Here is a 27,410-nt window from a genome sequence, read left to right as displayed (position 1 = left end):
TTTTAGATCTGGGAACCGACAAAGATCATGCTTCCTACTGTTCCACCAACTGAAGTGCGCACCGTAGCCTACAATACCGTAGTTTGGAACAGTATTCGAAGATAGCGTGTACTAGATCTAGTCGATCGATGCCCCAGAGGCGTCCGAAGCTGGCGCGCTTAAAGCTGTGACGCCGCTTTGTCTTAACGGCCCCTATGCTGGGTATCTAATAGCTTGGTTCTACTCCCTCCATGATCGAGAGCTCGACTACCGTTTATCATCTCCTCACTGCTATGACATATTTAATGTTGCAGGATACTCCAAAATATTTAATTCCTGTATATTTAAAAAGTCCAAATTTAAAAGACCAGAAGCGTCTGTGTCTCGAGCAATGGTAAGTTTGGACATAAGCAGACTCTAACATTTAGGTGTTGCCTCTTATCATCGGTGTGGGGGTTACAGTTGCCGCCTTGACCGTCAAGTCGGCGCTTTCCGCTTACTCCAAATTCGTCCGTTTGACTCCCCAGCAGATTGCTATCTTGAATAACATTAACATCAAACCCATCAATTCGAAGGACCCATTTTGGATGTACAAAGGAGGATTTGACGAAAAGATGAATGAGACAGAAGCCTTACTGATCCTCGAAATACAGCCCAGTGAGATACTTCATCTTACACATGATATTGTCAAGAAACGGCATAGGAAGATGATGCTGCTCAATCATCCCGATAGAGGCGGCTCGGAGTATCTAGCACTGAAAATCAACCGTGCCAAGGAAGTGCTGGAGCAGAGCTACATGTTTACCAACTCCAAAGACTAGAAAAAAGATAATATTATTTTCAAATTTATTCGAATGAAACGTTGTTTGGGGACAACGGCAAAGGGCGAGCGATGCAAGATAATACTGAAACAGGAAGCATATTGTAAATACCATATAAACCAAGGGGCTGGGCCGAATGACAAAGCCGGATACGTGTACATATTTACCTTGAAGCATCTCATCGAGGGTTCACCCAAGAAACAGACATGGCTGCGACAAGCAGATCCCAATCCCGAAAATCAGATCAATTTTGCACACACGTCGGTTTTTGATCCGAAGCGACATATCCTGATCAAGGTGGGTTATACCACGCAGCGGGTCAGGCGCCGGTTGAGCCAGTGGAGAGAACGGTGCAAGCAAGATTTCCAGCTCTTGACTCCACAGACTCTTGACAGAGTAGTATCGTCAAATAGAGATAAACTGGCGGATTTGATGGAAAGGCTCAGCTGTCTGTCATTACGCAGCTACAAAAAATACGACTTCAATGAGCAAGCATTTAAAGCTTTAAATGCATTCAGATCTGAACAGCAGGTACATGCGCAACTAAGAAGTTTATTCGGCAGTGGGAGACTGTATTGTGATGGATGCAAATCGGCCAACTCCGGGGTGCATAAAGAGTGGTTTCTTGTTCCGCGAAAAAAGGTGCGAAATATCATGAGGATGATAGATCGACTGGTAGACTAAATTTCAAATCAGTCCTGCTTCTTTTCGCTTTTCTCGCTCTCGACGAGGTCAATGTAACTTAAACGTTCAAGCAGGTGCGGATGGCTGTGGTTGTAAGCCGAAAAGAGCCAATCGACGTCCAAAGAGCTAAGATTTTCCTTGTGGAGTGTGATCAGTGCCACCTTAAGCTCTTCAGCATATCCTTGCTCCACCGCATACCTATCAGCCTGGTATTCGTATTTTCTAGAAAGCAAGTTCATGGCGAACTCGAGAATGGTGTCCACTGGCTTTAGAATGTCGCCAAACAACAAAAATCCAACAATAACCGGTTGCTCCTTGTAGAAACCAAAACTCTGGTACAACGATTTGTTATTGATAAATGCAGCAAACAAAGTGAAGATTCCAAAGATGTGGGCCTGATTGATGAGCAGCAGCTTGGTCGTATGAGACAGGAACCAGTGACCAATCTCATGGCCGAGCACGGCGACGACTTCTTGCACTTCGGATGAAGCAATCAGGGTATCATAGATGACAATTTGCTTGGAGCCCCATGGAAGACCCATGAAGTAAGCATTGGAGTGGGAGGATCTCTTCGAGCCATCGATGACGTATAGCTTGTCCAATGGGAACTTGTTTCTCTCAGCCAATTGCTCAATCTTGGTCTTCAGCTCACCGTCAGCCAGAGGCTCAAGCTTGTTGAAAAGTGGCTGGATGAATTTAGGATAGATAATGATAAGGAAGATCTGAACGACAAAAAGGAAGACAGAAAGATAATACATGAATTGATCGCCAAAGTAGTCAACAATTTTCAGAAAACCAGCAAGGACTGGAGCACCGATGGAAAACATAACAAGAATTTCTTTGATTGTATCAGTAAGCCATAGCTTGACAGTCAGTTTGTTGAATCCATACTTTTCTTCTATGACAAAGTTGGAGTAGTAATCGACTGGCAAGTTCAAAACAACACTGATCAGAGACATTTGGCCCATGAAGAACAAGGACTTTGTGATTGTAGACCCGACAAAGACCGCTGGAAGAACAGACGAAGACGCCAGATATGAGGCCCCCGACCACAATTTCGCTAGCAGGTCACATTGATAGAATGCAATGTTTTGCACAAGAGAATAAAACGAGGCAACGAGCGAAAACTTAAGTTTAGCCAGGGAATATCTGGAAGATTTCAAGAGTGTTTCGCTGTCAATTTTGTCCTTGATTAGTGGAGAAACTTCCTTTGCATTTGCCACTTTTTGAATTTGTCTGTACTTCAAGTAGGACTCGAAGACGAAGCTGGCGGTAGAAAAGCCCAATATTACGGCCTTCCAGTTAAAGCCTGGCCGATCGAAGAAGGTACTAGCACTTTGTATAAGAGAGTTCATAATAAAAAAAAATAAGATATTTTCGAACGCGGTTTTGAAAAACTCAGTACGATACTACTAACTCTACTTTAAAGTTTTCAGAATCATGTCTTTTTCAGGTGGATCATAGGCCTAAAACAGAAATTGTCTATACAATGACTTGTCAATTGATCTAGTTGGCTTCAGCAGCAATCTTCTCGGCCTTGGCAACGACATCCTCAATGCCACCAACCATGTAGAATGCGTTTTCAGGCAAGTGGTCGTACTTACCTTCCAAGACAGCCTTGAAAGAAGCGATGGTGTCCTTCAATCTAACCAGCTTACCCTCAATACCAGTGAAGACCTCGGCGACGGCAAATGGTTGAGACAGGAATCTTTGAATCTTTCTGGCTCTCTCGACAGTCAACTTATCTTGCTCAGACAATTCGTCCATACCCAAAATAGCAATGATATCTTGGAGAGACTTGTAAGCTTGCAAGGTTTGTTGGACACCAGTGGCAACGTCATAGTGCTCTTGACCGACCACGGAAACATCGAGCAATCTAGACTTGGAGTCCAATGGGTCGACAGCTGGGTAGATACCCAACTCAGAAATACCTCTGGACAACACAGTGGTAGCATCCAAGTGAGCGAAAGTGGTGGCAGGAGCAGGATCAGTCAAGTCATCAGCTGGCACGTAAACGGCTTGGACGGAAGTAACGGAACCCTTTCTAGTGGTGGTAATTCTCTCCTGCAGCAAACCCATATCAGTAGCCAAGGTTGGTTGATAACCGACGGCAGATGGAATACGACCCAACAAAGCAGACACTTCAGAACCAGCTTGAGTGAATCTGAAAATGTTGTCAACGAACAATAACACATCTTGACCTTCCTCATCTCTGAAGTACTCAGCGATAGTCAAACCAGTCAAAGCAACTCTAGCTCTAGCTCCAGGTGGCTCGTTCATTTGACCGAAGACCAAGGCGACCTTGGAATCACCCTCCAAGTTGATGACACCAGTCTCCTTCATTTCACGGTACAAATCGTTACCTTCTCTGGTTCTCTCACCAACACCGGTGAAAACAGAGAAACCACCGTGAGCCTTGGCAATGTTGTTAATCAGCTCTTGAATGAAGACGGTTTTACCGACACCGGCACCACCGAACAATCCAATCTTACCACCTCTGGCGTATGGGGCAAGCAAGTCGACAACCTTGATACCGGTCTCCAAAACCTCAGCCTCGGTAGACTGCTCCACAAAGGAAGGTGGGTCAGTGTGAATTGGGTTTCTTTGCTTGCATTCAATTGGACCTCTCTCATCAATTGGCTCACCAACGACGTTGATAATTCTACCCAAAGTACCTCTTCCGACTGGGACAGAGATTGGAGCACCAGTGTCAACAACGGTTTGACCTCTCACGAGACCTTCGGTACCATCCATAGCAATAGCTCTGACGGCATTCTCACCCAAGTGCTGGGCAACCTCCAGAACCAATTTTTGGTTGTTACCTTGGTCAATGGTCAATGCATTCAAGATAGCAGGCAATTCGCCTTGCTCGAACTGGACGTCGACAACGGCACCGATAACAGCTCTAAGATGTGTTAGTCTTGATGTCCACAATTTTGGTTACGCAGCCCCTGATGTTTCCGAAAAAATATTTCCAGACGAGCGAGCGAAAAAATACCCTCCTCTGATTTGACGAGAGGTGGAAACCATCCGTTTCGCTCTCTTCGACCATTGTGAAATCGATCACGATCTCTCTCGCGCCTGTATTCAAACGGAAACGTAGCATTGTAAACCAATTGAAATCAACCGAGCTGGAAGAGGTCGGCGTGACAACGACAACAGAGCATCGTGCGCCCTTGCGCTCAACAATCGGCATGTACGCCATTTGCCAACCTCTTGAGCTTCAATTGACGCCATCTGAAATGAACTTACCTGATCTTACCAGAAGCTGGGCCGGCAGTTGCCAAGCTTCTTTGAAGGGCTAAATTAGCTCTGGCGGCCTTCAAAGTAGCTCTCTTGGTGACGGAAAACAATCTAGCAACCATGTTTCTTGATTATCGAATCGATTTGATAACGACAAGTCAGAAAATAATCTCGAATAAACAAGAGCTAAAGAAAAGAAGAAGGAAAATCGACAGCAGATGCTTCGTTGGTACAATTTTCTCGACAGCTGCCATTAAAAAAACGTGTCACCAAGATTCAGGCAACACAAAATATCATTGGCTGGATTCGGTAGCAGCCAAAAAAGCGCCTCGAATAATGACTTCCAGCTTCAAATCCGCGCTGAATGGAGCAAAGCTCTTCTATTGAGAATGAATTGTGTCATCTACGAGAGCTTTTGTACGAGATCACCTACAAACTGCGGACATATTTTATCGGCATTAAATTTTTGGGGTCATATTTACTGAAAAATTCAAATCTCAATTTCAGCACCCAATTGGTCAGTAAGATAGTTTTCCAACTCTCTGAACTCGTTTTCAAGGAACACTGCTCCACAGTGCTTTAATTGATCACGATCGAAGTCATCTAGACGTTGTTCCAGACAGTTTAGGCACATGTAGACCTTGCCATAGTTTGGAAACTGCTTTCTTCTTCTCTTTATACGTCTCAAAAGGCTGAGATTTGCTTCATGCTCCAGCTTTGCTTCGTCAATTGGCTGAGGAGCAGGCGACTCGCTCTTCTTGGCCAATCTCCTCGATTTTCTCACAGGCGTTTCTTCATCCGGTTCGTTCGAGCGACGCTTCCCGCGAGGCTCATCGTCGCCGTCTACGATGATGATCACCCCATCCTCCTCTCTAAAAAAGCTAGCTGCATGATCCTGCTTAGGCGTATGGTTCGGTGTTGGCAAAAGCGACTCCTGCAATTCGTTGTACTTGTCAATATCTAGCTGCACTTTTTTCAGCATGTCCAGCTCAAGCCATTTGAAATTCGGGTACGCCTTGCAGTTCATGCATATGATCTCATCGGCCTCCTCTTCGGTGCTCATTGTTCCTTTGCGGCCAAAGAGCTTGTCTGCTCGGCGGGAAAGATGGTCCTCTTTGCGCGATTTTATGTAATCCTGGTAATCAACAACTTCCAAGCCGTGGAGAAGGGACTGAATCTCTCTGCTGGAGATCTTGGCTTTGTAATTGCGCACAGCCGTCAAATAATCGACAAGTGCTGTTTTCATCATGGAAGAGATGCTGGAAATCTCGAAGTCGGTCCACCAAACATCCCGCATTCCTCGGTTAGCCCGTAAATCATCCAAAATATTGCGCAATAGCTTGAAATGATTGAACACATTTTCCTTCTTCACCGGCTTGTATTCATCGATGGCCTGCTTTCCATAGCGTAACCAGTACGGCATAGTAAAGTTGACTGCCTCGTTTACATTAAAACCGCAATTCAAGCCCGCGTGGTAAACCTTGGGGAAGGTGATCACAAACTCATTGGGCTCTTGGTTGACAGAGAAGATGCGGATCTTCCGGCCAAATTTCTGTCTAACGAGTTCTGTAATGCGGTCCGGTGACAACAATGACACCAACTGGTGTAGTAAGTCTGGCTGTTTGGAAAAATAGTCCGGACAAAGGTCATGACACACACTTTCAAATATCTCGCAATCGGCAGCGGGAATCCCGTACCATTTTTTCGTGGCTCCCATATGGCAGTAGTTGGCGCTCAGTGTGTAATGGTCTTCTTTGTGCCAGCAGAACGTCGAAAACATGGAACCGATGTACATCCAGGGAATGGTCATCCCTGATATCTGGTCGCGGTTCTCTTTGATATAGCTGAGAAGCGAGCCCCTGGCGAAAGGCAGGTTTGTCAAATTGAATGGATGGTCAAGGTACTTGCTATACTCCTCCTTGAAAGGATGTGATCTTGTTGGAAAGCCGGAAACTTCACCAGGCCCATCGTTATGGATATCGGCACCATATCGGACCTCAAAATCTTCATCCTCTTCATCCTGCGTGTCGACAAGTCTCCAAAACACTTTTTCAATCGCGTCCACGGAAGGATTCATATTTCCGTTGAACATTTCGTTGCAATATTGCGTCTTGAGGGCGTCGCACTCACGGGCAAACTCTCGAATGGTGTATATCGACTCAAAGTCCTCTTCGAAACCGTATTCAGCAGAGGAGCCTTTCAGACAGTCGTCACAGAACCAGTCGGTATCGGGGACTTCCTTCAAAACTGGGTCCAAACATCTCATGTGGAAATTTCTGTTACAGTCATCGCAAATGAGAATAGTATCCGGCTCATCCAGCTTGCCGCATTTTTCACACGCGTTGCTTTTCTTTTTCTTAAACAACTCCTTCATCTGAGAACCGACACTTGTTCTGGAAGGTTTCTCCTCTCCTTTATTCTTCAAAAAGCGTAGGTACTGGACAAAATCCCGGTAAAGGGCTTCGTCCTCAAATTTCCCCCTATAATAGGAGACTTCGTTTTCGACGTATAAGTCGTATAAATGAACTTCTTTTTTGGCGCCTGTATAATTTTGATGCTCTCCTATGGGCCGCTTCAGGGCAGCGAAACCGGTTTCAAGCTGCTCTTTACCTTTCATCCTGAGATAATTATTAAATCCGTTAAGCCAGAAGAGCCTCGACCGATTGGTCAGACTCAACTCGCTCAAAGTCTGTAACCGGGTATGGAACCTGAAAGTATCGGGGTTTAGAGCAAAAGGGGGCTGCCAGCCTCTGGGAGGTTTGATCTTCAAAATTCCATATTGCTCTCCAATACTGATAATTTCTTTGGTATTCAGGTACCTAATTGGATCGGAAAACTCCTCTTCCGAGGGGTACAACGTGGGGGCTTCCTGCGTGTGCAACATCAGTAAACTGTTCAGAAAACGGCTGAGTCGAAATCGGTAAGGAAAAGGAAGCGTATGCTTTGCTCACACCAATTTTAGTCTCTGTCCCACCTTTACACCAAAATGAGCTCTGTATATCATTTAGCCAAATTGAAACGGCTGTTAGCGAAATAATCGGATGGTGCGTGGAGCTGTGTAGGGATGCAAGATTATTATTTAGCCGGCTTTTAAAAAAATAAAGCTAGGATTGCACCCCAGCTATGCAGGATTTTGACGACGAGAAGTTCCAAAAGAAGAAAAACAGGAGTCGCAACTGGCAGGAGTATGCCGTGAATCTGTGGCAGCGTTTTAAGCTGAGTGTATACCGCCGTGATCGCTCAACAATTACTAAACTCACAATTCTTTTGATTATTATCACTTTGTTTTGCTACTGGGCTTCCGCTGGAGAAGGGACCGAGGGGTCGCACAAGCCGATACACAGGAAGGAACGAAATTATTTTGACGTTTCTAAAAAGAGCTACCACGACTTCCTTAATAGTAAGCTGGCCAACAATCATGAAAACATAGGATTTGGGCTGGCCACCAACAAGAAGACTCACAAGAAACCAGGAGTGCCGCCTAACCCAATGGTTCCAGGAGTATTTGCCTCAGAGGATGACCAGGTATCTAGACGCAAAACGATGACGCAAAAAAGCAGCTCAAGGAAGTCGTTACTGCAGAGGTTTGGGTTGTTGAAGCCAAAACGGAAAATATACGTTATTCTCGGACACTCACCGGAAGTTGGCATCAAGCATCAAAAGTCCAAAGAGTACTGGCTCATGGAGAAGCTATCCTTGTTGAACAAGAAGCATTATTGCGAAAAACATGGCTACGAACTAATAGTTGTCAACGCTCTAGACGACGACGTTGGACTTTACCAAAAACGGTACCAACACGAATTCAGAGAAGGCTGGGAAAAGTTTGATTTGCTCCGGAAGCTAATGAAACAGACACCCCAGGAGGAGTCATCACCTATTGAGCAATGGTATTGGTATCTGGATATACACACCATCATAATGGAACCACAGTTATCGCTTGAGGACGTGATATTCAAAAATCTGGATTATCTATACCGCGACCTAAAATATTTCAATCCCAACAATTTGATCATTGATGAGGATTTGAACCAGTTCACCATTGGCTCCTCGTTGAAAGAGACCATTGACATCAACAGCGTGGACCTCATTTTGACGCAGGATTGCAACGGCATCAATTTGAATTCATTCCTTATCAAAAAGAGCGATTGGTCCAACTTGCTTCTAGACGTGATTTGGGATCCTGTATTCTACAAACAAATGCATATCAAGTGGGTGAAACACGGCACAGAGAAGAAGTATGGATTTAGATTGAGCACGGACGAATACGACTCCAACTCATACAACAACGACGTGGAAGAAAGAAACTGTCTGGAGTACCTTTTCAACACGCAGTCTTGGATCAGATCTAAGATCGGATTCATGCCTACAAAAACCTTCAACTCTCTTTCTGACGACTTTTGCATAAAGGATCCAGACGATCTCGGCGACGACCTCGAGGTACTGCTTTCCTCGGAGCCTGAGGAGATTGCCAAAGCGGAAGCTGCCAGATCGCAACTTTTAAGTAACCAGCATTTCCATTACAGGCCTGAGGATCGGGATTTCCTAGTAAACTACATGAACTGCGAAAAACACCACACGTGCTGGGACCGCTTCCAGGGATACACAGACATTTATGAGGAATTACACAAGAGTTGGTTCCTCAAGTTGTTCCATTTGTAGTTATAGAATCTCTTAATAAAACGAGCCCCGGTGTTGGGTGTATCATCAGATCGAGGCGAAAAACGCGACATATTTTTATACTTGACCACGTTCACCATGGCAATTCTTTCTTCCAACCTCGTAAATTCCATCAGAATTGCGTTCTATGCGTTTGTTTCATATCTTCTGCTCACAGATCCGAAATCTGTTCTCGAGTATGAAGGGCTGATTATCCTCGCTTCGTCTATGAACATGCCCCTTTTGTTAACGACAGAAGGGTCTTCCATCTACGGGGCCCTGGCATTGCTCTTGTTCATGACTGCACTGAGCGATCTGGTGCCTTTGCTGGACGGGAATCATGGCTATTTTGAGGCCACCATCCCAGCCAGACTTCTGTTCCACTTCGCTCTGGTATTCTACTCATACATGGGAGGAAACCCGATCATTTCCAATTCGTTGATATTTGGCTACTGTTTCATGGAGATCTGGTTTTCTGTCTTGATTTTCAGCTCGTTGAGGGATGAGAAAGTGGAGAGAGTGAAAAACGAGCAGAAGAAGGCTTTGGATCTGAAGGAGAAGTACGAAAGAGGCGAACTCAATGAAGAAGAGGAGGAGAAGCTGACCAAGGAGCTAGAGGAAATCGAAATGAAGAAGATTATGAAGGAGTTTGAAGACAAATAGATTATTTCTTACCCAATTGAGAGGCGATGTTGGTAGCCTCCTCGACGGCACGACTCACACCGCTTCTGACTCCCTTATCTTCCATCACCAGAAGACCGCCAATAGTACAACCACCAGGGGTACAAGCAGCGAGTTTCAAGGCCCCCGGATGGGCGCCAGTTTCTTTGACCATCTTTGCAGTGCCTTCCATCACCTTAGCAGCACATTCCTGGGCAATGGCAGCCGGAATACCCATTCTAATTCCTCCTTCCGTCAGGGCTTCCATGAATAGCAGCGAAAAAGCCACACCGGACCCAACTAATGCAGTGGCAGCGTCTTGGTTTTTTTCTGGAAGCTTGATGGCCGTTCCAACTCCGCCGATAATCTTCATCACGAAGTCCTCGTGAGGAAGACACTCGTCGGAAAACGACACCACGGCCAGGCCACAGCCAAACTTTGCCGGAGTGTTTGTCATGACGCGAGCAATTTTGCCCGCTTTGGGTGACCAGATTCTCAATTGATCGATTGACCAGCCAGCGAGCAAAGAAATGACAAGCTGGTCTCCAGGCAGATGGAATTTAACTTGATCGTAAACCTGTTGACAAAGGAAAGGTTTACATCCCAGCATAAGGATCTCGGCTTCCCCGACGGCCTTGGCGTTGTTTGCAGCGCCAAAGGACACCTCAATCTTGTCCCCATAGGTTTCTTTCAGTTTCAGGGCAGACTTCTCAGAGTTCGTGCAGCAGATAATTTTGTCCGGGTAAGGTTCAAATCTGGTTTGGAGCATGGCAGCCAGCACAGCTGTCCCCATTGTACCGCAACCGAGAATAGTGAGAGTGTAGTTTTCCGACGGCATGTTTATATTAATGAGCAGATCTTACAGGAAATTAAATTGATGCTCGTTGAAAAAATACATGGTGCGAGGGTGGGCCCCATATTTAGATAAAGTTTAAATGTAATGGGATATTATTATTTAAAGGCAACTTAAGGAATCTTGATTTTTCCGGCCGAGACACAGGGTTGATATTAGCGCTTTACCATAACATAGCCCAAGATATACAAAACATATTCAATAATTTGTGTTCGATCAAATAAAGTGCTCGTTTATCATATATTCTACTCCTTTCTTTAAGAAATGACAGGCTTATACCTCAGATCCACTTTCAGCTCTCTAAGGGAGTATTTGACGCCAATCAGCCACAAGTCCACGTTCACAGATACAGGAGAGATCACTCCTGAGGAGTTTGTTGCTGCAGGCGACTATCTGGTTTACAAGTTTCCCACATGGCAATGGTCGCCTGCTCCAGAGTCCAAGAAGCGCGATTTCCTTCCACACAGCAAACAGTTTCTCGTGACGCGGCATGTCCCCTCTTATGTCAGAGCAGCAGACTACGAGCACACGGAGAAAGAGACTGAAATGATGGAAGAAGAAGACGGGTGGACCAGTACTAATGTCGAGAGTGTGGCTCTTCAGCGGTGCGACACAGAGGCCGAACGGCGACATTCAATGAAGTACATTGAGATGACTGAAAGCGGCGCGTCTTCATTGGAGGATGGGGTCGCACAGCATGAGGGTTCTGGAAAGCACGAAATAAATGACATTGACGAACTTATCGACGAAACAGCAGAGGAAAGCGACCTTGCTAACGATGCAGGGCAGGGTGGCATCATCAACGATCCAAAGAAACGCAACTATGATCTCTACATCACCTATTCGACGTCGTATCGGGTTCCCAAAATGTATTTAGTTGGCTTTGACTCGAATGGTGTGCCATTATCGCCAAACGAGATGTTTGAAGACATCGCCAGCGACTACAGACAGAAGACTGTGACAATCGAGAAAGCGCCATTTTTATCCAACACGACTTCCGTGTCGATCCATCCTTGTCGTCATGCCAACGTGATGAGGGTTTTGATGAAGCGTGCCGCACATGCCGCGCAGGCGAAAAAAATAAGGGACGAGGATTTGGTGACGGGGGTGGCCAAGCTTGGTCTTGCAGATGGCAAGAATGCCGACGAAGAAGATGACTGGGAAAATGTCGATCAAGGAGAGGAAGGCATTATTCGTGTGGACCAGTACTTGGTGATTTTCCTGAAGTTCATTGCTAGTGTAACACCTGGAATTGAGTACGACTATACCATGGATGCATTTTGAAGCAAGGGGTACATAATATACATGAATCAACACAGCTCAACACAGCTCAACAACAAGTAGTCAGATAGTCTCATCCATCTGTCTCCATATTTTAATGCTCTTGTCGACGTTTCCGGTAATCAACCGCAGACCACTCTGGTCGAACTTAGAGCACAGAATACCCGTCTCTCCAGCCAGTGACCCCGGCACGGCTACGTTCTGCCCCTGTTGGAAAATCTCGCCTGACTCCCAATCCCAGAAAGCGAATTTGCCGTCATCACAGCCTCCGAACATGACCCCGTCCGAGTTCGAAGCCAGTGTGTTGATGATCGTGTTTCCATGCTCTATTTTGTTGGTGTCGAAGAAGTCGAAATTTTGCAAATAAGTGCAATCTGGTAGCTGGAACTTTTTGATTCCATCGGACGACGCAGACACCAGCTGCTGGTCGTTGGATCCAAGAGCAAACGAGCGAACAGATTTGGAGTGGTATGTCAGCGTTTTGTCGCACTTTCCAGCAATCAGGTCCCATGTTTTGACGGTAGAGTCCATGGAAGAACTGATCACCTGCGGATTCGTGGCTCGCGTCTTCACCATGTTGACGCTCGATTTGTGGCCTGTAAATGTGTAAACAGCCACTTTTGTGCGAATATCCCAAACTCGAACACTCGAGTCACGGCCAGCCGTCACTATTAAGTCCAGCGTGGGGTGCAGGTCAATAGTATAAACAGAACTAAGATGTCCGTGATAGTCCCTAATGACAGCGTTCTTTTCTAGATCCCAGCACTTAACTGTCTTATCCTCCGAGCAACTGAACATGTACGGATGTCTGTCTGAAACCACCAGTCCTCGGACTGCCATGATGTGTCCTGTTAAAGTGAGATCCAACCGGGAGGCTGCCAGATTCCATATTTTGATCGTGCTGTCAGCAGATCCGGTGGCAAAGTACTTGTTGAAAGGATCGAACGTGACAGAGGTGACCTGGCCCGTGTGGCCAAGCAGGACTTTGTGTAGTTTCCAGTTGCTGTGATGGTATTTCTGGCGCGGTTTGTTGTCGAGAAGCGGGACCAAGGCGGAATTGGTGAGGTCGTCCTTGGTGAGGATGTTATTTGCAAGAACAACAGCTGAGTCGGAGGTCGAGTTGATGGGCTGGTTTCGAAGCTTGTCCAGGATGGACCGCTTCCCAAGCTTTGCCTCTATGTGTTTTGGCAGCGGAAAGGGCCCCAGCTCATTACGCTGTATCGTCCTTGCGTAAGCCCCATCCAGGGGAACATCGATGGAGTCGGAAAACAACTGGTCTCGCAGACGTTGTATCTCGCGATAAGATGAGGTCATAAATAATGCAAGAAAAAAATATTTTTTTTTTTTTCAAATTTAATTACTAATGGATAGCGAAGAGCCGGAGTACGTCAACCTCCAGGAGGTTGAAGAGGTCGTTGAGGACACTGGTGCAGAACAGTATCACAGTGAGGATGAGATGGACGAAGACGAGGAGCCGTTAGAGGTCGACTTGAGCAATAACTCTCAGGGTTACTTCGATAACCACCAAGATTCCATCTTTGTGGTTGCAACGCATCCTTCTGTGCCGTTGATCATGACAGGAGGAGGCGACAATGTTGCGTACTTATGGACATCGCACACGAACCCGACGAAACAGGTTGCCAAACTCGAGGGATACACGGAGTCTGTGATTGCCGGAGGATTCACAGCTGACGGCTCGTACCTTGTTACCGGAGACATGACAGGCAAAGTCTTGGTCCACAAGGCGTCCAAAAAGTTTCAGGTCTGGAATTTGTACGGGACATTGGAGGATGTGGAAGAGATCACATGGATCAAGGTGCATCCTAAACAGAACGTTTTTGCATTTGGAGCAAGCGACGGCTCTGTGTGGGTCTACCAAATTGAGCCTACTTTGGAGGTGATATTCACAGGCTTTTCGCACTCAATGGAATGCACCAATGGCATGTTCATCAATGTGGACAACCTAGACGAGCTGAATCTGGTGACCATCTCTGAGGATGGCTCTATCATCGGATGGAACTGTTTCACTCAGACCCAGATCTACAAAATCGACGCCGATTCGGGACTCAAGGGAGTGGTAACTCCGTGGGTTTCGATGGAGGCCGATCCAAACGGAAAGGCACTGGTAGTTGGCTCTAGAGACTCGCAAGTGGTGGTGATTAACAGCGAAACCGGTGCAATCCAAAACTCGTTCAAGGTTTTGGAGCTGCAGGAGGGTCAGGATGTGTTCGAGGTTTCGATCGAGAGCATCAGCTGGTGCAGAGACCCTAACCTGTCGCTTGCTGCTCTGGGCCTTGTTTCTGGTGACGTTTTCATTTTTGACACTAAAACGTGGAAGGTGAGACGCACGCTCAAGTGCTCGGATGCTGTGACTAAACTGCAATTCCTCGAAAACTCGCCGCTGCTTCTGGGCGCGTCTATGGACGGAAAGGTGTACAAATGGGACGCGAGAACAGGCGAGCAGCTATACACCTACGTTGGCCACCACATGGGCGTTCTGGACTTTGCGCTTGACAACTCGAAGATTAGGCTGATTACGGCGGGAGACGAGGGTGTGTCCCTGGTGTTTGCCCTATAATTTAATATTCATCATTTCTGCATTGCTTCCCTAACTTTTCTCTCCACAAGCTCTTCTAACATTTTTCCGAAAGCGCTGTCCTTGTTCTGCAAGGAAGCCTGAATCTGACGCTCGATCAGCTTGCCAGTCAAATCGACCTCGATGTTGACTTTATCGCCAATTTTCTTCAGTGGCATAATCACCTTTGCCTGTGTGTAGGACACCATCATAATTTTAAATCTGGCTTTCTCGTAGTTCACGTCAATCACAGTCAAACTGGTACCGTCGACGCAGATGAATCCCTTCGGAACAATGTAGTTGATAAACTCCTTGTCGCGCAACTCAAACTCAAACTGGATGCTGTCTCCATCCGGCTCTCGGCCAACAAGACTGGCAACGGTATCGACATGGCCTTGCACCATATGGCCTCCATATCTCACGTCACCTGACACTGCTCTCTCCAAGTTGACCTTGTCGCCAACTCGCAGCTCTCCAACGTTGGTCTTGCGCAGAGTCTCTTGCGAAACACCAACCTTGAACTCTGACTCAGTAAACTGCGTGACTGTCAGACAAGTACCATTAACGGCGATCGAGTCACCCAAATGGCAGTCGCCGAGAATCGACGAGGCGTCAGCGATCAGAATATCAAGATCGTCATTTTCGCCTACCTTCCTCACCTCCTTAATGGTCCCAATTGTCTCAACAATCCCAGTGAACATGACTAACTTAGATTATGTAATTTCTAATCATCAAATATTGAGAAATCGGCAATACAATTGCTTAGCTAAGGATTACACGAGGAGAAATGATTCCTCGCTACCGGAGTTGCTGGTCGATGATCGATGGAGACACCTGCTGATTTCTGATTGCCATTGAGGAGATTGACACCGCACGCCTGCATGGAGGCTGATTTCTAGAGCCAGCCCTCCATGCCATAATTCCTTCTCTTTCGCTCGGAAGCCGAATAGGCATCGCTTTTTTTTGCCTAACCCGCATGGTGCCCATATTCTTCCAGGCGAATTTGAGCATCATCTGATGTCCATCGCTCTGCATCCTCGTTTGGTGCAGTTTCGGTCCATCTCCACAGTCCAGCCACCCGCACCCTTACACCTACAGCCGTTATATTATCTTAGCGCCAGCTGGTGATATTACATAAGCCTCACAGAACCCCGGCAGAGCTTCGGTCGGGAATCGGAAAAATTTGTTCTGTTTTAATTTAAGCTTAGTCCCGTTAAGACGCAATGTGGTCATTGTTTCTTAGCGGAACTGGTTTGGGATTTATCACCATACTCGCCTCGGCCGACAGGCCTGTTCTGTGGCGTACTGTGGTAAACGAATCCCATATATCGACTCGCAATTGCAGAGGCTGGATCTCGATGCTCACGAGCCCTGGCCTTTGAATATTGCACACATTAACACAAAAAAACACCACTAGTGCAAAAGCGGGCTGATTGATAACCTGCCTCGCATGAAAGGTAAAATAAATTAGAAAATTTTTAAAGCGGTGTAGGGGTTTTATCTGCAAGTGCCAGCTGGCCAGCCACTAAATCTGGGCACCTGACACAGCTAAAGAATGTGGTACAAAACTAAAACTTTCTTCGAACTGCATTCTTTCTGCTACCTCAGGTCTGAGCACTCGTTTCAACAGACCTGGTTTGCTCACAGAACGTGGTAGCCATGTGTGATCATATTTTTCTCAGAAGTGGTTCTCAAAGTCAAGGCCTACCGAGAATCGCCGGTACGCGCGTGCGCAAGGACAAGCTGAAGCCGAAGTCAAGGAGCAAAAGCCGGTCTAGCATGGCCTCGGATAGCGACAGCCATTCAGCCGGAAAACAAAGAAAATCTTTCTGGATTCTGGTGGGCCGGTGGAGACGACACAGATACGTCAAGGTTGCGATTCCGCTGCTGTATCTAGTTGCATTCATTTTGGTCTTGAGCAAGTTCCAGTATAAGGGGGACACCCATGCACTTGAAAGCTCGCGCTCGTTTTCGCTACCCTCCCTTGGAGCAATTCTCAACAGAAAACATGTCAAGCCAGATGCCAAAAACAAGTTAATGGAGGAAAACAGGCAGTCTCAAAACCAGCTTCTCGAATTCCCCTACACGGCCGACGTGACCGTGTTACCCAACGCTCCCTACAAACACGCCAGAGAAACGTCAGATATGCGTGCGACACACGCAATTTATTTCGAGGCGATCAACCGGCATCTCGTCGAACTACAGCAGAATCCCAAGGCGCAGATCCCAGAATTCGACTTCCATTGGAAAGACTGGATTGACATGCACGATCTCATTCCTTTGCTGGAGCAGAAACCCAACTGCTTTGTTGCCGGAGTTTTAGGGTCCAACGTTAGAACTCCGTGGCCAGGATGCATAGATGCGAAAAACAAGGACAGCAGCGAGCTGAACTTCTACTTTGATTCACCCGCGTCGGACTACGAGTCCGCTTACCGCCTCAATTTAAGGGGTAAGACCTACCTGGTTGAGGTGGCACCGCTGCCGAGAAAACTTATTTTCCTTGCAGGAGATCTTGCATTTGTAGTCCAGGTGGCCGAAAAAAAGGATGTGGTGAGGTCCGGACTGCTGGAAAGCTACATCAAGTCGCAGATGGCGCGGTACAACCATACGTACCAACAGGTGATCAGCTCGCCGATTTCCGTTTTTGACTCATTAGGAGAAATTCGACAGACTCTGGGCAGAGACTTTGTGGATGCCACCGCGCCGGGGTCGAACAAAACTGAGGTCTCAATCGACGAGTTCGAGTTTCCAGCCAATAAGAAGAAGACCAAGCTCGCCGGGGCCGCATTCCACTACCAGGTGCTGCATTATCATGATATTTTATTGAGGAAAAAGGACGGAGGCGAGAGCAGAGAAAAATACGATTGGCGTTTTTTCAGTAATCTCATCGAGGACGAGGCCGAGAAACGGAGCACCTGGCACCAGCTTATTCGTGGATGGCTGCAATTTTCGTCCAATATGGACATCACCACCTGGCTGTCGCAGGAAGCTCTGCTGGGGTGGCACAGAAACGGACTGCTGAGTCCGTGGGAGGAAAGCGTCCACTTCGAGGTTCCTGCCAGGGACATGATCAGGCTCGCTGAGTCGTTCAACGGGTCGCTGGTGATCCAGGACCCAAGAGACGGCACGGGAGTTTTTTACCTTGATGTCAATCCGTACTACATGGAGCGGGCCCGAAATAATAACGGAGACGCGTCGCCGGAGTCGATCGACCTCAAGTTCATCGACATCCGCACCGGACTGTATTTGGAGGTTACCGGGCTGATGATCAGCAGCTACGGGCTGCCAATCCCGGAGAACGCTATGGAGATGTTCATCAACGAGGGGGACGTGCTTGAAGACCTCAAGGACGACAGAACAGTGGACGCGTCGAAACGCAAAATCATAAATAGCGGAACCGGCTTCTTCTATCACATCGACCAAATAAGCCCGCTCCGACGCACGTTGTTCGAAGGAAGACTCGCAAACGTGCCCAACCGCTTCATTTCGATTTTGGACATGCTGTACAAGGACATTATCAAGACAAAAGAGTTCTATGGCCACAAATATGTGGATCATCTCCGACTGTGGGTCCACAGCGACCAGTGCAATTATGTGCCGACCGAGGACATTGACCTGTTCAAGAAAGGGGGAAGCAATTTCATTGGAGCGTGCCATGATTACAGCATCTGGGGCGAGTATAATAGGACTAAGACTGCCACGCTGTTCACGCTACTGGAGGCTGAAAACGACTATAACATGGTGCTGAGCTCGATCGACGAGCTACCGTTGTTATACGACGACTACTGGATCAGGAAGCGTGAAAAGTTCCTCAACCAGGCGTACGACATCCCGCTTCGATTGTAACATGATAATTGTATACGGCTTCGGCCCTCGTGAAAAAATAAAGCCAAATTTGGATATACCGTATATTTGAATATGCACGCACCGATTTTAAGCTGAAGCAAACGGAGCACGTTTTTGATTTTGCCAGAAATATGACTTTTCTTCTTGCCGGCCACAGAGGGTAAGTGATTTGCCATGCCGTGCTAACGGTAGACTCAAAAAAACATGTCCGGAAAACACGATCCTAGCGTTTGAAGAGGCAGTCAAGAATGGGTGCTCTGTGATAGAGACAGATCTGCATATTTCCTCGGATGGCGAGGTAGTGATATGCCACGATATTGACACGAACCGCGTCTTTGGGCAGGATTACGTGGTCACAAAGACTCCGTATAAGGGCGTTTTATCGGAGCTGCGCACGCGGCAAGCTCCGCATCTGCCAATTCCGACGTTGAAAGAGGTGTTGGAGTGGACCGTGAAGACCAACGAGTCCCGTCTAGAGCCGATCAAACTGATGCTGGATATCAAGGCCGACAACGATCCAAAGCGCATCGTGGACCTGGTTTTGCAAAACCTGGAGGCCGTCGGTGGCATTGAGTACTGGAAGGGCAAGATCATCTACGGTCTGTGGGGCGCGGCCTACTACGACGAGAGAATAGCCCAGTTTGAAGTTCTCAATATTTCTGTGGACGTGCTCACCAGTAAAAAAGTTGCGAGCCAGATCAGGGCGAAGGGGGGCAGATTAGACTGTGTGTCTGTGATCGTTGTTGCCAACGGTTTGGCGTACATGGTTGACGAGATCCTTGAGTTCTGCGAGAGGGAGAAAGTGCGACTATGGTTCTGGACTGTCAACAGCAAAGAGGACCTAGAGTTGGCCATCTCCAAATACGGACCTCGCAAGATAGACGGACAGCCGTTGCTGGAGGGTGTTGTCACAGACGACCCGGCAACGCTTCTCTCCCCAGCCAAGCCTGCCTTGACAATTGGCTACAAAGTGCGCCTCTTCCTCAAAACTCGAGTCTATCTTTTCATTTTATTTCTCTACCGCAGAAACATTGGCCTGCGTCCTCTTCTTACTGTTCTTAGGAAAATGGGATTTTTATAAATGGGCAGCAGGGATATAAAAAATGTTAATTTAAATATAAAGTCTTTTCTCGATCCCCATGAGATACGGCACACTAGCGCTGATGGCCTTGGCAGGAGGGACCTTAGCGCAGGCGGGCGGGATATCAATTCTTCCGTCTCTGCTCCAGCCGCGTGTGCAAGAAAATAACCATCCCTCAGACAGACCCGCCATACAAATCCACAACCGCACAATGGTCTATTCCACCAACGGGTCCATATTTAGCCCCCCGGAATTAATGCCTATGCTGGGCCCCAAGGCTGTCCTGGATTTGGGCCGCAAGGTGATTCAGTCGCAGCAGCAAGAATATTTTGTGGTCAAGCTGGGCACAATCGCCAATTCGACATGGGATACACAGTTATATGAGGACTTTACCACGGTAATAGACAACGCACATTTTTTCCCCACACTGGTGGGGTTTGTGATCCAGGCATCCTTGGAAGACCACAACCTGCCCTTTTTCAAAGCTGCCGTGCGAGACATGAAGAAGTACCTTGTGCGCAACCGAATGAGATACATCCCGATCGGCCTGGAGCTAACTTCGCATCTCAATACCACGGTAGACCAGTATTTTGCGTGCAACACGCTATATCCCGTGGACTTCTACTACTCTAACCAGGCTATGAGCTTTCCCAGCCCCCGATCGGGCTCATGTCCTGAAGATATGACCTTTTGCACCACATCTCTTCCACATACGCCAAGAGCCTCCAGATGCGACTGTATAATGTCGGCGCTTCGCTGCATGATAAACCCAAAGAAGGTGAACCAGGAGTTCAACGAGCTGGAACGTTTTTGTGACACGGTTTACTGCGGATCGATAGAAAATGACGTCGAACAAGGGCGCTACGGAATCTTTGCCAGTTGCACCAAGCTCCAAAGACACTCAATAGCTCTGAATCTGTACTACTCGTACCATGGCAACCAGGCTTCGTTCTGCCACGCGGGTGGCCTCGGCAAGCTGGTCGCCCACAACTACTCCATCGAAAATTACCAGTCGCTCTACGACTACAACGGCAAGTCATGTCGACAGGAAATTGTGGACGACTGGGATCGATATTTGATTGGCAGGGCAAGAAAACAGATCACATCAGGCGAAAGAGACACGGTCAACGAGGACATCGACAACGAAATCGAAAATGCATTCTTGAACTCTGCTGGGCGCACGAAATGTACTGGCATTCTGAATATGTTGATGATATTGATCTTGATTTCTATTTGACAGGATTGCTAAACTCGTTACCGTTCACTCTTTTTTATTTCCCCATTTCACGCCAAGGAATCCCGACTCGTTCATCAGGCCCAATCTTTTGTTCACAGAGCTGGACTTCGGACCTCCAACCAGGTAGAATCGTTTCTGTCCTTTCACATCCATCGCCACATACACGAGCTGCTGTTCAACAAAGTTCTCCTCAATGGCTTCCAATTGAACAACGGCGATTTTGTAATCGCTCTCCACAAAGAACTTCATCAGCATGTGCTCTTTGTTGTCCTTGGCAAGGTATTTAGTAGCCTGGATTGGTCTGTTTCTGGTCCATTTATCTCCAGCCGCGTAACCATACGCTTTGAGTCTGATGTGTTTGCCGCTTTCGATCTCTTCTTTCGAGTAGCCAAGCAACTTCAACGCCTCTTCATTTTTCTCAATCATTGAAACTACTCTGTTAAAGGTCGATGTCTCACCGGATGGAGAAAACAGCTCGCTGAACACCAGATACAGCGACACAGACGAAACTCCGAGAGCAAGAAGCACAATGGACGACGAAACTAGGAACTTTGAGCCCCGCACAAAATTGCTAAAAAATGAGAACCCCGACTTCTTCGTCTTTTGGGCCTGCTCTTGCGTGCTAGAGGAAGTATGAGTATGTGAATGGCTATGGGAGTTTGTGTGATCTTGGTGGCTATGCGAATGGTATCTTAGTGACACAATTGAGAATGTTGGAGATGCCAGCTGGGAGAGTAGAGGTCTTCGCACAGATTGCGGTATGCCAAGGGTTGAAAGGCGAGACAACATTGGCTAGGAGGATATATTCGAGTACCAACTAAGAAAATTGGTCAGTTTTTTTTTGGCCATTTTTTCAAATCGCGACTCCTTTCGGTGCAGAGATGTTCACCATGAGATAGGATCTCGAGTCGGTGTCTTCTAATTGCAAGGGGATAAGGCGGCTTTCAGGTTCTCAGACATGTACGTAGGATGCTTGACAAAAGTGCAGATGCAGCTGAACAAAAGCTTGAGGCGAATACAGCCAGCCACATTTCTTCTTCTCACGCACGAGTGCTAAAACGAAGCACCTCGCAGCATGCTACGTGATTGAATTCCATGCGGTTAGCCTGTCCTGAGGGATTAGCTCGGCATTTGCCGCAGGGCAAATGGACCATCTAATGCAGGATTTCCTAAAAGGATGGCCTCTTGCTGAGACATGTACTGCTGGATATGTTGGTAATTGGACCAAAAATGGTACTATTTTGGGCCCGTGGTGTAATGGTTATCACGTCATCTTCCGGAGGTGCATGGTTGCGGGTTCGAGTCCCGCCGGGCCCTTGGTTTTTAATTTTATTTTTACTTGTATTGCCCTCTCTTTTTTGACTTTAGTACGTCATACCCGCTAAGGCGCATGCATGTACATAATCTCACATGAACGTCGGAGAAAACTATGTGGGCCACAGTTAAAATGTGTCGTGGAGGAAGGCTAGCATTGTCTAACTGTGTCGCGTTGGCAGTATTTGCCGTGAATTCGTCCATGAAATCTGTTTTGGTACCGCGGTTGAGGCCACCGACGCAAAAGTTGTACAAAACTGGTGCGTATTTTCCTGCAGGAGAGGACAGACCGTTGGAATGAAACATGCATTAATACTTAACTTTCTCGTCGCACTAGTGGATTCGAAGTTTGCCAGATCACTGAGGTCGTTTGCAAATTCAATAACTTTATCTAATTTATCAATCATTATTCGGTGCTCTAATTTTGGACCATGTCTGTTGACTCAGAGATCACGAAGTCACCCGCGAGTGACAGTGACGGGGCGCGGAAACGAAAGAGGGCTTTGAAGGCTTGTGTTATTTGCCATCAACGCAAAATCAGGTGTGACCTTGACCTAAAGGAAGTAGGGCAGCGATGCACCAATTGCGAGGAGTTGAATCTGGAGTGCGAGCTGTACAAGCGCAAGAAGCGAATCAAAAAGTTCCAGATCCACAAGAACCTGTCCGATCTCCTGGAGAAGACCAAGATCGAGACTCTGAATGCGGTCCGCATAGACCCTGCCGACTTGATGGACAAGGTGAAGACAGCTCGCCATCGGGAGTACATTTACAAGAGTTACTCGGATGCCGAAAACAGGCTTGTGACCCGGCTGTTCGACGAGTGCGCCAAAGAACAGCAGTTCCAGGACGTCAGCGACGCGAGTATCCGCAACTTGAGCCTGCTGGGCTGCTTTAATTTGCCCGAGAATGCGGTTTGTCAAACCTACGTCGACTCCTATTTCCAAAATGTGCACCCCCTGATTCCGATCTTGAACAAAGAGACTTTTCTGGCCGAGAACAGCAAAAATACAAACCCCACTTCTTTGCTGCTGCTGCAGACAGTTCTTTTCGTCGGCTCCAAGTTTATGAAGTGCGAGTCCCAGGAGAGCAGGCTCACGCAGTCCAAGATTACCAACATACTGTACGGCCGGGCCAAAGCTCTTCTTGACCACGAGTTCGAGGGCAACCCGATCAGTCTGCTCGCAGCGATGGCGCTGTTAGGACTGGCACTCGAGGACCACTACTTGCACACGAGGTCGCTCTACTCGTGGCTCCAGGTGTCGATTTCTGTGGCCAAGTCGCACGGGTTTTTTCAGAACGATCTTTCCGAGTACACTGAGGAGGAACAGTGTCAAATCCGGAAGCTGGTCTGGTTTCTTATTTCCAAAGACACGGTGGTGTCGGTCTTTCTTGGCAAGCCGCGTCTGATAGACGTGTCCACGGTGCCGTCAGAAAAGCTGTCGCTCAGGGACTTTCGGTTCGACACCGACATCACAGACACTATAAAGCTATACGCGATCGAACACTTGCGGCTGGCGGAAGCTCTGGCCGCCGTCGACCAGACAGTGATAAACGGCGGCGCCACCTTACCTTCCAGCGAACAGGAGACCCTGCTGGGAATGTGGTTTGACACAGTTCCTAACGAGCTCAAACTGGGCACCCACACGAAAAAAAACCCAAACTACCACAGTCTAATTATCTGCTGCAATTACTTCTGCACTCTCATCACGTTACATCACGCCAGCATTGTGCACTCAATTGCGTGCCAACCGCCGTCAGACAACCAGGCGGACAAGCATAGACCTTCGTGGGAAGTGATCTTCCAATGCTGCCTAATAGTCGACACGATATTGAAAGAGCTGAAAAACACTGCGGCCCTGTCCATTTTCGGCACGGAGATCGTCATCTGGATTTTCCTGCTGGGCAAGGTGCTGACCTATTTTCTCAGGGCGTCGGACCCGAACGTCGCGACACGGGGACGCGAAATCGCAGACAATCTACTAGACATTCTCGAGAACGGTATCGATAACTGGAATCTCACACACAAGTTCCACCACGTACTCAGCAAACTGTTCAACGACGAAAACATACAGGACGAGCTGCTGCGCATCTATGTGGGGCCGAACCACACGGGCTCGAAGGTGCAATTTTCGCAGCCAGACGTGCCGTTCAAACTGGAGAAATGTGAGGCCGATGCTAGCTTCGAGCGGGCTCTCTTCCAAGACCCCGCGAAGAGCTCCGACCCGCAGGCGAGTCCGTCGCAACGGCTCAAGAAAATCTCCATTGCATCTCTTATTTCCCCTCCAGACGCCGTAGAGTCTGCCAACGTTCAGAATAGTACCACTGGCTTATGGAACTACGCTGATCAACACTAGCATCTTTTATATTTCTCTGAATTCAAACCTCGTTATGCAAAAACAGGGACCCAGTTCAAATATTTGAACCACACAGGCTCCACCAAAACGCAGTAGCCGTCGGCAACTTTGGTCGGCCGCCGTTCCAGAGTCTCGACCGTGCCCGTGATAATGCACTTGCGGCCGCGGAACTCCTGCACCTGGGCCTTGAGAACCACGGTGGTGTCAGGAGGCGCCTTTTGGAGGAAGTCCAGCTTGAGCTGCGCAGTGACTCCCCGCTTGGAAGGCAGCTTTGAGAACCCACACATACATAGGCCTTCATCCATGATCGTAGAGATGATACCGTTGTGGATCTTCCGATCCGTACCCACCGTCTGTGCTCCGAGATGTGCTATGCAGTACATCTTCCCCTCGTCGCGGTTGAGGAAGATGATCGGGTCGGTGGTCATGTGGTTCGGCGAGTTCAAAAGGCCCTGGCCCACGTGGTACTGTCTGTGGGCCTCTGGGATGAGCTGCGAGCCAGAAAGCAGCTCGAACGACTTATCTGCTGCCAATTGCTTGTACATATTGGAGCTCTTGATAACATCGAGCGATTGCAACGACCGTTCGTTGGCAAGCTGTTTATCCTTTTCGTTGAGAACGGGCCAAGCACGGCCAAACACAGACACACCGGCACCGAATGACGCCACAGACAGGCCGGTTACACCGGCAAAACGTAGGAACCCTTTCGCAAACGCCATGATGGATATCGTGAAATAAAAATGTTTGGGGATAAAAGGTCGATCGTCGCGGGAGCTTTTTCGTAATTGCCAAAAAAATACAAAAACTCCACGATAAACAAAGTTCAACTGTTTGTTGCGCATTGAAACATAAATTTTGACACGCTAGTCGGGTCGTAAAGCAATCTGGAACAACGAGGGTGACTACTAGAACAGAAGAATATTTTTGTGATGGAAGACAACCAAGGATTGTCGCCAAGTCCCGGGCGAAATGAACAAGGCGCTGGAGTGAACCTCAACGAAACTAATGCACAGCAGGATATCGATGGAGTTGTGCAAGCAACTGGTGATGGCAACGATGGAGGTTCAGAAGTAGTTCTCAACGACGAAAACGAGCAGAAGGCCGAGGACGGCGAGGGAGCAAACGACGCAGACATGAATATAACATCCGAGTCTGTGGAACAAGAACATCTTTATGACAAAGCCAGAAAGACTACAGACAGTTCCAGCGAGGTTAAAGTAGAGCCCGGCAACGAAAATATTCCATTGCCTGGGGAGGGAAGCGCAGATTTGGAAGAAACCAAAACCACGATGGGCCCTCAAGACCAAGTTTCTAGTGACTACATGTTCACCTCGAGACCGCAAATGGAAAGCACAATCAGCATGTCTTCACTACAGAAACAAACGCACACGATTGTTTTGCCGTCTTACAGTGCGTGGTTTGACATGAAGAAGATCCATAAAATCGAGAAAGAGTCTCTTCCAGAGTTCTTCAACGGAACCAACAAAAACAAAACCCCTCAGATATATGCGCGCTACCGGAATTTCATGGTGAATACGTACAGGCTAAACCCCAACGAGTACTTGTCGTTCACTGCTGTCAGGAGAAACCTAGTTGGAGATGCTGGCACATTGCTCCGACTACACAAATTCTTGGACAAATGGGGGATAATCAACTACCAAGTTAACCCGGAGACGCGCCCTGTGCCGTTGGAGCCACCGTACACGGGAGAGTTCACAGTTGATTTCGACACTCCACGGGGACTATTTCCATTTGAGAGCTATAAACCTCCTGTGGATCTTCCTGACATGTCGAAAGTGAAAGAACTCTTGAATTCGGGCAACAACGGCAGCGCGGCATCGAATGGAGAACCTAACAAAAGGCGGAAAATCATAAAACCAGACATTAACAAAGGCTGGTCCCAGACGGACTTGGAAAAGCTGGTTGAAGGAGTCAAGCAGTTCCCTAATGAATGGTACAAGATTGCAGAGCATGTTGGCAACAAGAGTCCGGAGCAATGTATTATACGGTTTTTGCAGTTCCCGATCGAGGACGAATTTCTGGAGAAAAACAGAGAACATCTTGGCCCATTGAAATATGTGCCCAACCTATCATTTTCGCCCAACGATAACCCTATAATGTCGACTTTGGCCTTTTTGACGTCCATAGTAGACACGGAGGCGGCCGTTGCTGCTGCAGATCGGGCGAAGAAGGTGGTGGATGATAAGTTGACTCAGCTGCTCGACGGGTCGGGGCGGAGCGAAGAGACGACGCAGATAAAGGATGAGCCCAAGGAGGATACAAACGAAGAACAGGACAACATGGAAGTGGAGGACCCGCTCACGGACGTGAAAGATGCGGCAAACACGTCGTTTGGGCTTGCGGCAGCGAGGTCGCATGTTTTTGCCAACTACGAGGAGAGAGAGATGAACAAAGCGATGACCGCCATTGTGAACAACGAGTTGAAGCTGGTGGAGCTGAAGCTGACCAAGCTGAGCAAGCTGGACAGGCTCTTTGAATTTCAGAAGAAACAGCTGTCAAAGAAGAACGATGAGCTGTTTCTGGACCGTCTTTCGTTCTTCAAGACTGCCAACACTGTGTCGTCGAAACTGATGCAGGCCATTGAGCTGTTGGAGGACAAGAGTGAGGGCGGAGAGAAGCTGAAGAAGCTGGTGTCGGATGCCAGAGAGCTGATCATGAAACCTCCAAAGAAGAGCCTAAACGTGCTTGGGTTTGAGTCGAAGGACGAAGAACGCAGCCTCGGAGAAGAAGAGGTCAAGCCGGTGAGCTACGAGGCTCCTCAACTGTATAGATATTGGTCAGGATAGTGTAATTTTATCATACTTA

General features: G+C 47.7%; 21 protein-coding genes across 21 annotated transcripts; 12 read left to right on the top strand and 9 right to left on the bottom strand.

Moving 5' to 3' along the window:
* Positions 1-27: 27 nt before the first annotated feature.
* On the top strand, positions 28-800 carry KL911_002478 (uncharacterized protein; the record flags this gene model as incomplete). The annotated part of the gene is made up of 2 exons (XM_043197551.1): positions 28-78; positions 462-800. 2 exons carry the CDS (start codon positions 28-30, stop codon positions 798-800), a joined length of 390 nt encoding a protein of 129 aa, XP_043054758.1.
* A 33-nt stretch (positions 801-833) lies between these two features.
* On the top strand, positions 834-1,484 carry KL911_002477 (uncharacterized protein; the record flags this gene model as incomplete). Its single annotated transcript, XM_043197550.1, has 1 exon — positions 834-1,484. The coding sequence occupies one exon, from the start codon at positions 834-836 to the stop codon at positions 1,482-1,484; it is 651 nt and encodes a 216-aa protein (XP_043054757.1).
* Positions 1,485-1,492: 8 nt separating this feature from the next.
* On the bottom strand, positions 1,493-2,839 carry KL911_002476 (uncharacterized protein; the record flags this gene model as incomplete). The annotated part of the gene is made up of 1 exon (XM_043197549.1): positions 1,493-2,839. One exon carries the CDS (start codon positions 2,837-2,839, stop codon positions 1,493-1,495), a length of 1,347 nt encoding a protein of 448 aa, XP_043054756.1.
* Positions 2,840-2,990: 151 nt separating this feature from the next.
* KL911_002475 (uncharacterized protein) lies at positions 2,991-4,849 on the bottom strand (the record flags this gene model as incomplete). Its single annotated transcript, XM_043197548.1, has 2 exons — positions 2,991-4,389; positions 4,737-4,849. 2 exons carry the CDS (start codon positions 4,847-4,849, stop codon positions 2,991-2,993), a joined length of 1,512 nt encoding a protein of 503 aa, XP_043054755.1.
* A 368-nt stretch (positions 4,850-5,217) lies between these two features.
* On the bottom strand, positions 5,218-7,611 carry KL911_002474 (uncharacterized protein; the record flags this gene model as incomplete). The annotated part of the gene is made up of 1 exon (XM_043197547.1): positions 5,218-7,611. The coding sequence occupies one exon, from the start codon at positions 7,609-7,611 to the stop codon at positions 5,218-5,220; it is 2,394 nt and encodes a 797-aa protein (XP_043054754.1).
* A 239-nt stretch (positions 7,612-7,850) lies between these two features.
* KL911_002473 (uncharacterized protein) lies at positions 7,851-9,386 on the top strand (the record flags this gene model as incomplete). The annotated part of the gene is made up of 1 exon (XM_043197546.1): positions 7,851-9,386. The coding sequence occupies one exon, from the start codon at positions 7,851-7,853 to the stop codon at positions 9,384-9,386; it is 1,536 nt and encodes a 511-aa protein (XP_043054753.1).
* A 96-nt stretch (positions 9,387-9,482) lies between these two features.
* On the top strand, positions 9,483-10,046 carry KL911_002472 (uncharacterized protein; the record flags this gene model as incomplete). Its single annotated transcript, XM_043197545.1, has 1 exon — positions 9,483-10,046. The coding sequence occupies one exon, from the start codon at positions 9,483-9,485 to the stop codon at positions 10,044-10,046; it is 564 nt and encodes a 187-aa protein (XP_043054752.1).
* A 1-nt stretch (position 10,047) lies between these two features.
* KL911_002471 (uncharacterized protein) lies at positions 10,048-10,881 on the bottom strand (the record flags this gene model as incomplete). Its single annotated transcript, XM_043197544.1, has 1 exon — positions 10,048-10,881. One exon carries the CDS (start codon positions 10,879-10,881, stop codon positions 10,048-10,050), a length of 834 nt encoding a protein of 277 aa, XP_043054751.1.
* Positions 10,882-11,160: 279 nt separating this feature from the next.
* On the top strand, positions 11,161-12,180 carry KL911_002470 (uncharacterized protein; the record flags this gene model as incomplete). The annotated part of the gene is made up of 1 exon (XM_043197543.1): positions 11,161-12,180. The coding sequence occupies one exon, from the start codon at positions 11,161-11,163 to the stop codon at positions 12,178-12,180; it is 1,020 nt and encodes a 339-aa protein (XP_043054750.1).
* Positions 12,181-12,240: 60 nt separating this feature from the next.
* KL911_002469 (uncharacterized protein) lies at positions 12,241-13,491 on the bottom strand (the record flags this gene model as incomplete). The annotated part of the gene is made up of 1 exon (XM_043197541.1): positions 12,241-13,491. One exon carries the CDS (start codon positions 13,489-13,491, stop codon positions 12,241-12,243), a length of 1,251 nt encoding a protein of 416 aa, XP_043054749.1.
* A 49-nt stretch (positions 13,492-13,540) lies between these two features.
* Positions 13,541-14,755, top strand: KL911_002468 (uncharacterized protein; the record flags this gene model as incomplete). Its single annotated transcript, XM_043197540.1, has 1 exon — positions 13,541-14,755. The coding sequence occupies one exon, from the start codon at positions 13,541-13,543 to the stop codon at positions 14,753-14,755; it is 1,215 nt and encodes a 404-aa protein (XP_043054748.1).
* Positions 14,756-14,766: 11 nt separating this feature from the next.
* KL911_002467 (uncharacterized protein) lies at positions 14,767-15,453 on the bottom strand (the record flags this gene model as incomplete). The annotated part of the gene is made up of 1 exon (XM_043197539.1): positions 14,767-15,453. One exon carries the CDS (start codon positions 15,451-15,453, stop codon positions 14,767-14,769), a length of 687 nt encoding a protein of 228 aa, XP_043054747.1.
* A 512-nt stretch (positions 15,454-15,965) lies between these two features.
* On the bottom strand, positions 15,966-16,413 carry KL911_002466 (uncharacterized protein; the record flags this gene model as incomplete). Its single annotated transcript, XM_043197538.1, has 2 exons — positions 15,966-16,165; positions 16,371-16,413. The coding sequence occupies 2 exons, from the start codon at positions 16,411-16,413 to the stop codon at positions 15,966-15,968; spliced, it is 243 nt and encodes an 80-aa protein (XP_043054746.1).
* A 118-nt stretch (positions 16,414-16,531) lies between these two features.
* Positions 16,532-18,598, top strand: KL911_002465 (uncharacterized protein; the record flags this gene model as incomplete). Its single annotated transcript, XM_043197537.1, has 1 exon — positions 16,532-18,598. The coding sequence occupies one exon, from the start codon at positions 16,532-16,534 to the stop codon at positions 18,596-18,598; it is 2,067 nt and encodes a 688-aa protein (XP_043054745.1).
* A 204-nt stretch (positions 18,599-18,802) lies between these two features.
* KL911_002464 (uncharacterized protein) lies at positions 18,803-19,679 on the top strand (the record flags this gene model as incomplete). The annotated part of the gene is made up of 2 exons (XM_043197536.1): positions 18,803-18,826; positions 18,942-19,679. 2 exons carry the CDS (start codon positions 18,803-18,805, stop codon positions 19,677-19,679), a joined length of 762 nt encoding a protein of 253 aa, XP_043054744.1.
* Positions 19,680-19,737: 58 nt separating this feature from the next.
* Positions 19,738-20,916, top strand: KL911_002463 (uncharacterized protein; the record flags this gene model as incomplete). The annotated part of the gene is made up of 1 exon (XM_043197535.1): positions 19,738-20,916. The coding sequence occupies one exon, from the start codon at positions 19,738-19,740 to the stop codon at positions 20,914-20,916; it is 1,179 nt and encodes a 392-aa protein (XP_043054743.1).
* Positions 20,917-20,940: 24 nt separating this feature from the next.
* KL911_002462 (uncharacterized protein) lies at positions 20,941-21,705 on the bottom strand (the record flags this gene model as incomplete). Its single annotated transcript, XM_043197534.1, has 1 exon — positions 20,941-21,705. The coding sequence occupies one exon, from the start codon at positions 21,703-21,705 to the stop codon at positions 20,941-20,943; it is 765 nt and encodes a 254-aa protein (XP_043054742.1).
* Positions 21,706-22,061: 356 nt separating this feature from the next.
* On the top strand, positions 22,062-22,531 carry KL911_002461 (uncharacterized protein; the record flags this gene model as incomplete). Its single annotated transcript, XM_043197533.1, has 2 exons — positions 22,062-22,184; positions 22,340-22,531. The coding sequence occupies 2 exons, from the start codon at positions 22,062-22,064 to the stop codon at positions 22,529-22,531; spliced, it is 315 nt and encodes a 104-aa protein (XP_043054741.1).
* Positions 22,532-22,661: 130 nt separating this feature from the next.
* Positions 22,662-24,584, top strand: KL911_002460 (uncharacterized protein; the record flags this gene model as incomplete). The annotated part of the gene is made up of 1 exon (XM_043197532.1): positions 22,662-24,584. The coding sequence occupies one exon, from the start codon at positions 22,662-22,664 to the stop codon at positions 24,582-24,584; it is 1,923 nt and encodes a 640-aa protein (XP_043054740.1).
* A 32-nt stretch (positions 24,585-24,616) lies between these two features.
* KL911_002459 (uncharacterized protein) lies at positions 24,617-25,303 on the bottom strand (the record flags this gene model as incomplete). Its single annotated transcript, XM_043197530.1, has 1 exon — positions 24,617-25,303. The coding sequence occupies one exon, from the start codon at positions 25,301-25,303 to the stop codon at positions 24,617-24,619; it is 687 nt and encodes a 228-aa protein (XP_043054739.1).
* Positions 25,304-25,513: 210 nt separating this feature from the next.
* Positions 25,514-27,391, top strand: KL911_002458 (uncharacterized protein; the record flags this gene model as incomplete). Its single annotated transcript, XM_043197529.1, has 1 exon — positions 25,514-27,391. The coding sequence occupies one exon, from the start codon at positions 25,514-25,516 to the stop codon at positions 27,389-27,391; it is 1,878 nt and encodes a 625-aa protein (XP_043054738.1).
* Positions 27,392-27,410: the final 19 nt, after the last annotated feature.

This window comes from Ogataea haglerorum (assembly GCF_019207285.1).
Source record: "Ogataea haglerorum isolate 81-453-3 chromosome Unknown 81-453-3_NODE_6_length_583072_cov_95.821986, whole genome shotgun sequence".
Taxonomy (NCBI): domain Eukaryota; kingdom Fungi; phylum Ascomycota; class Pichiomycetes; order Pichiales; family Pichiaceae; genus Ogataea; species Ogataea haglerorum.
This window is presented reverse-complemented; position numbering and strand designations above follow the sequence as displayed.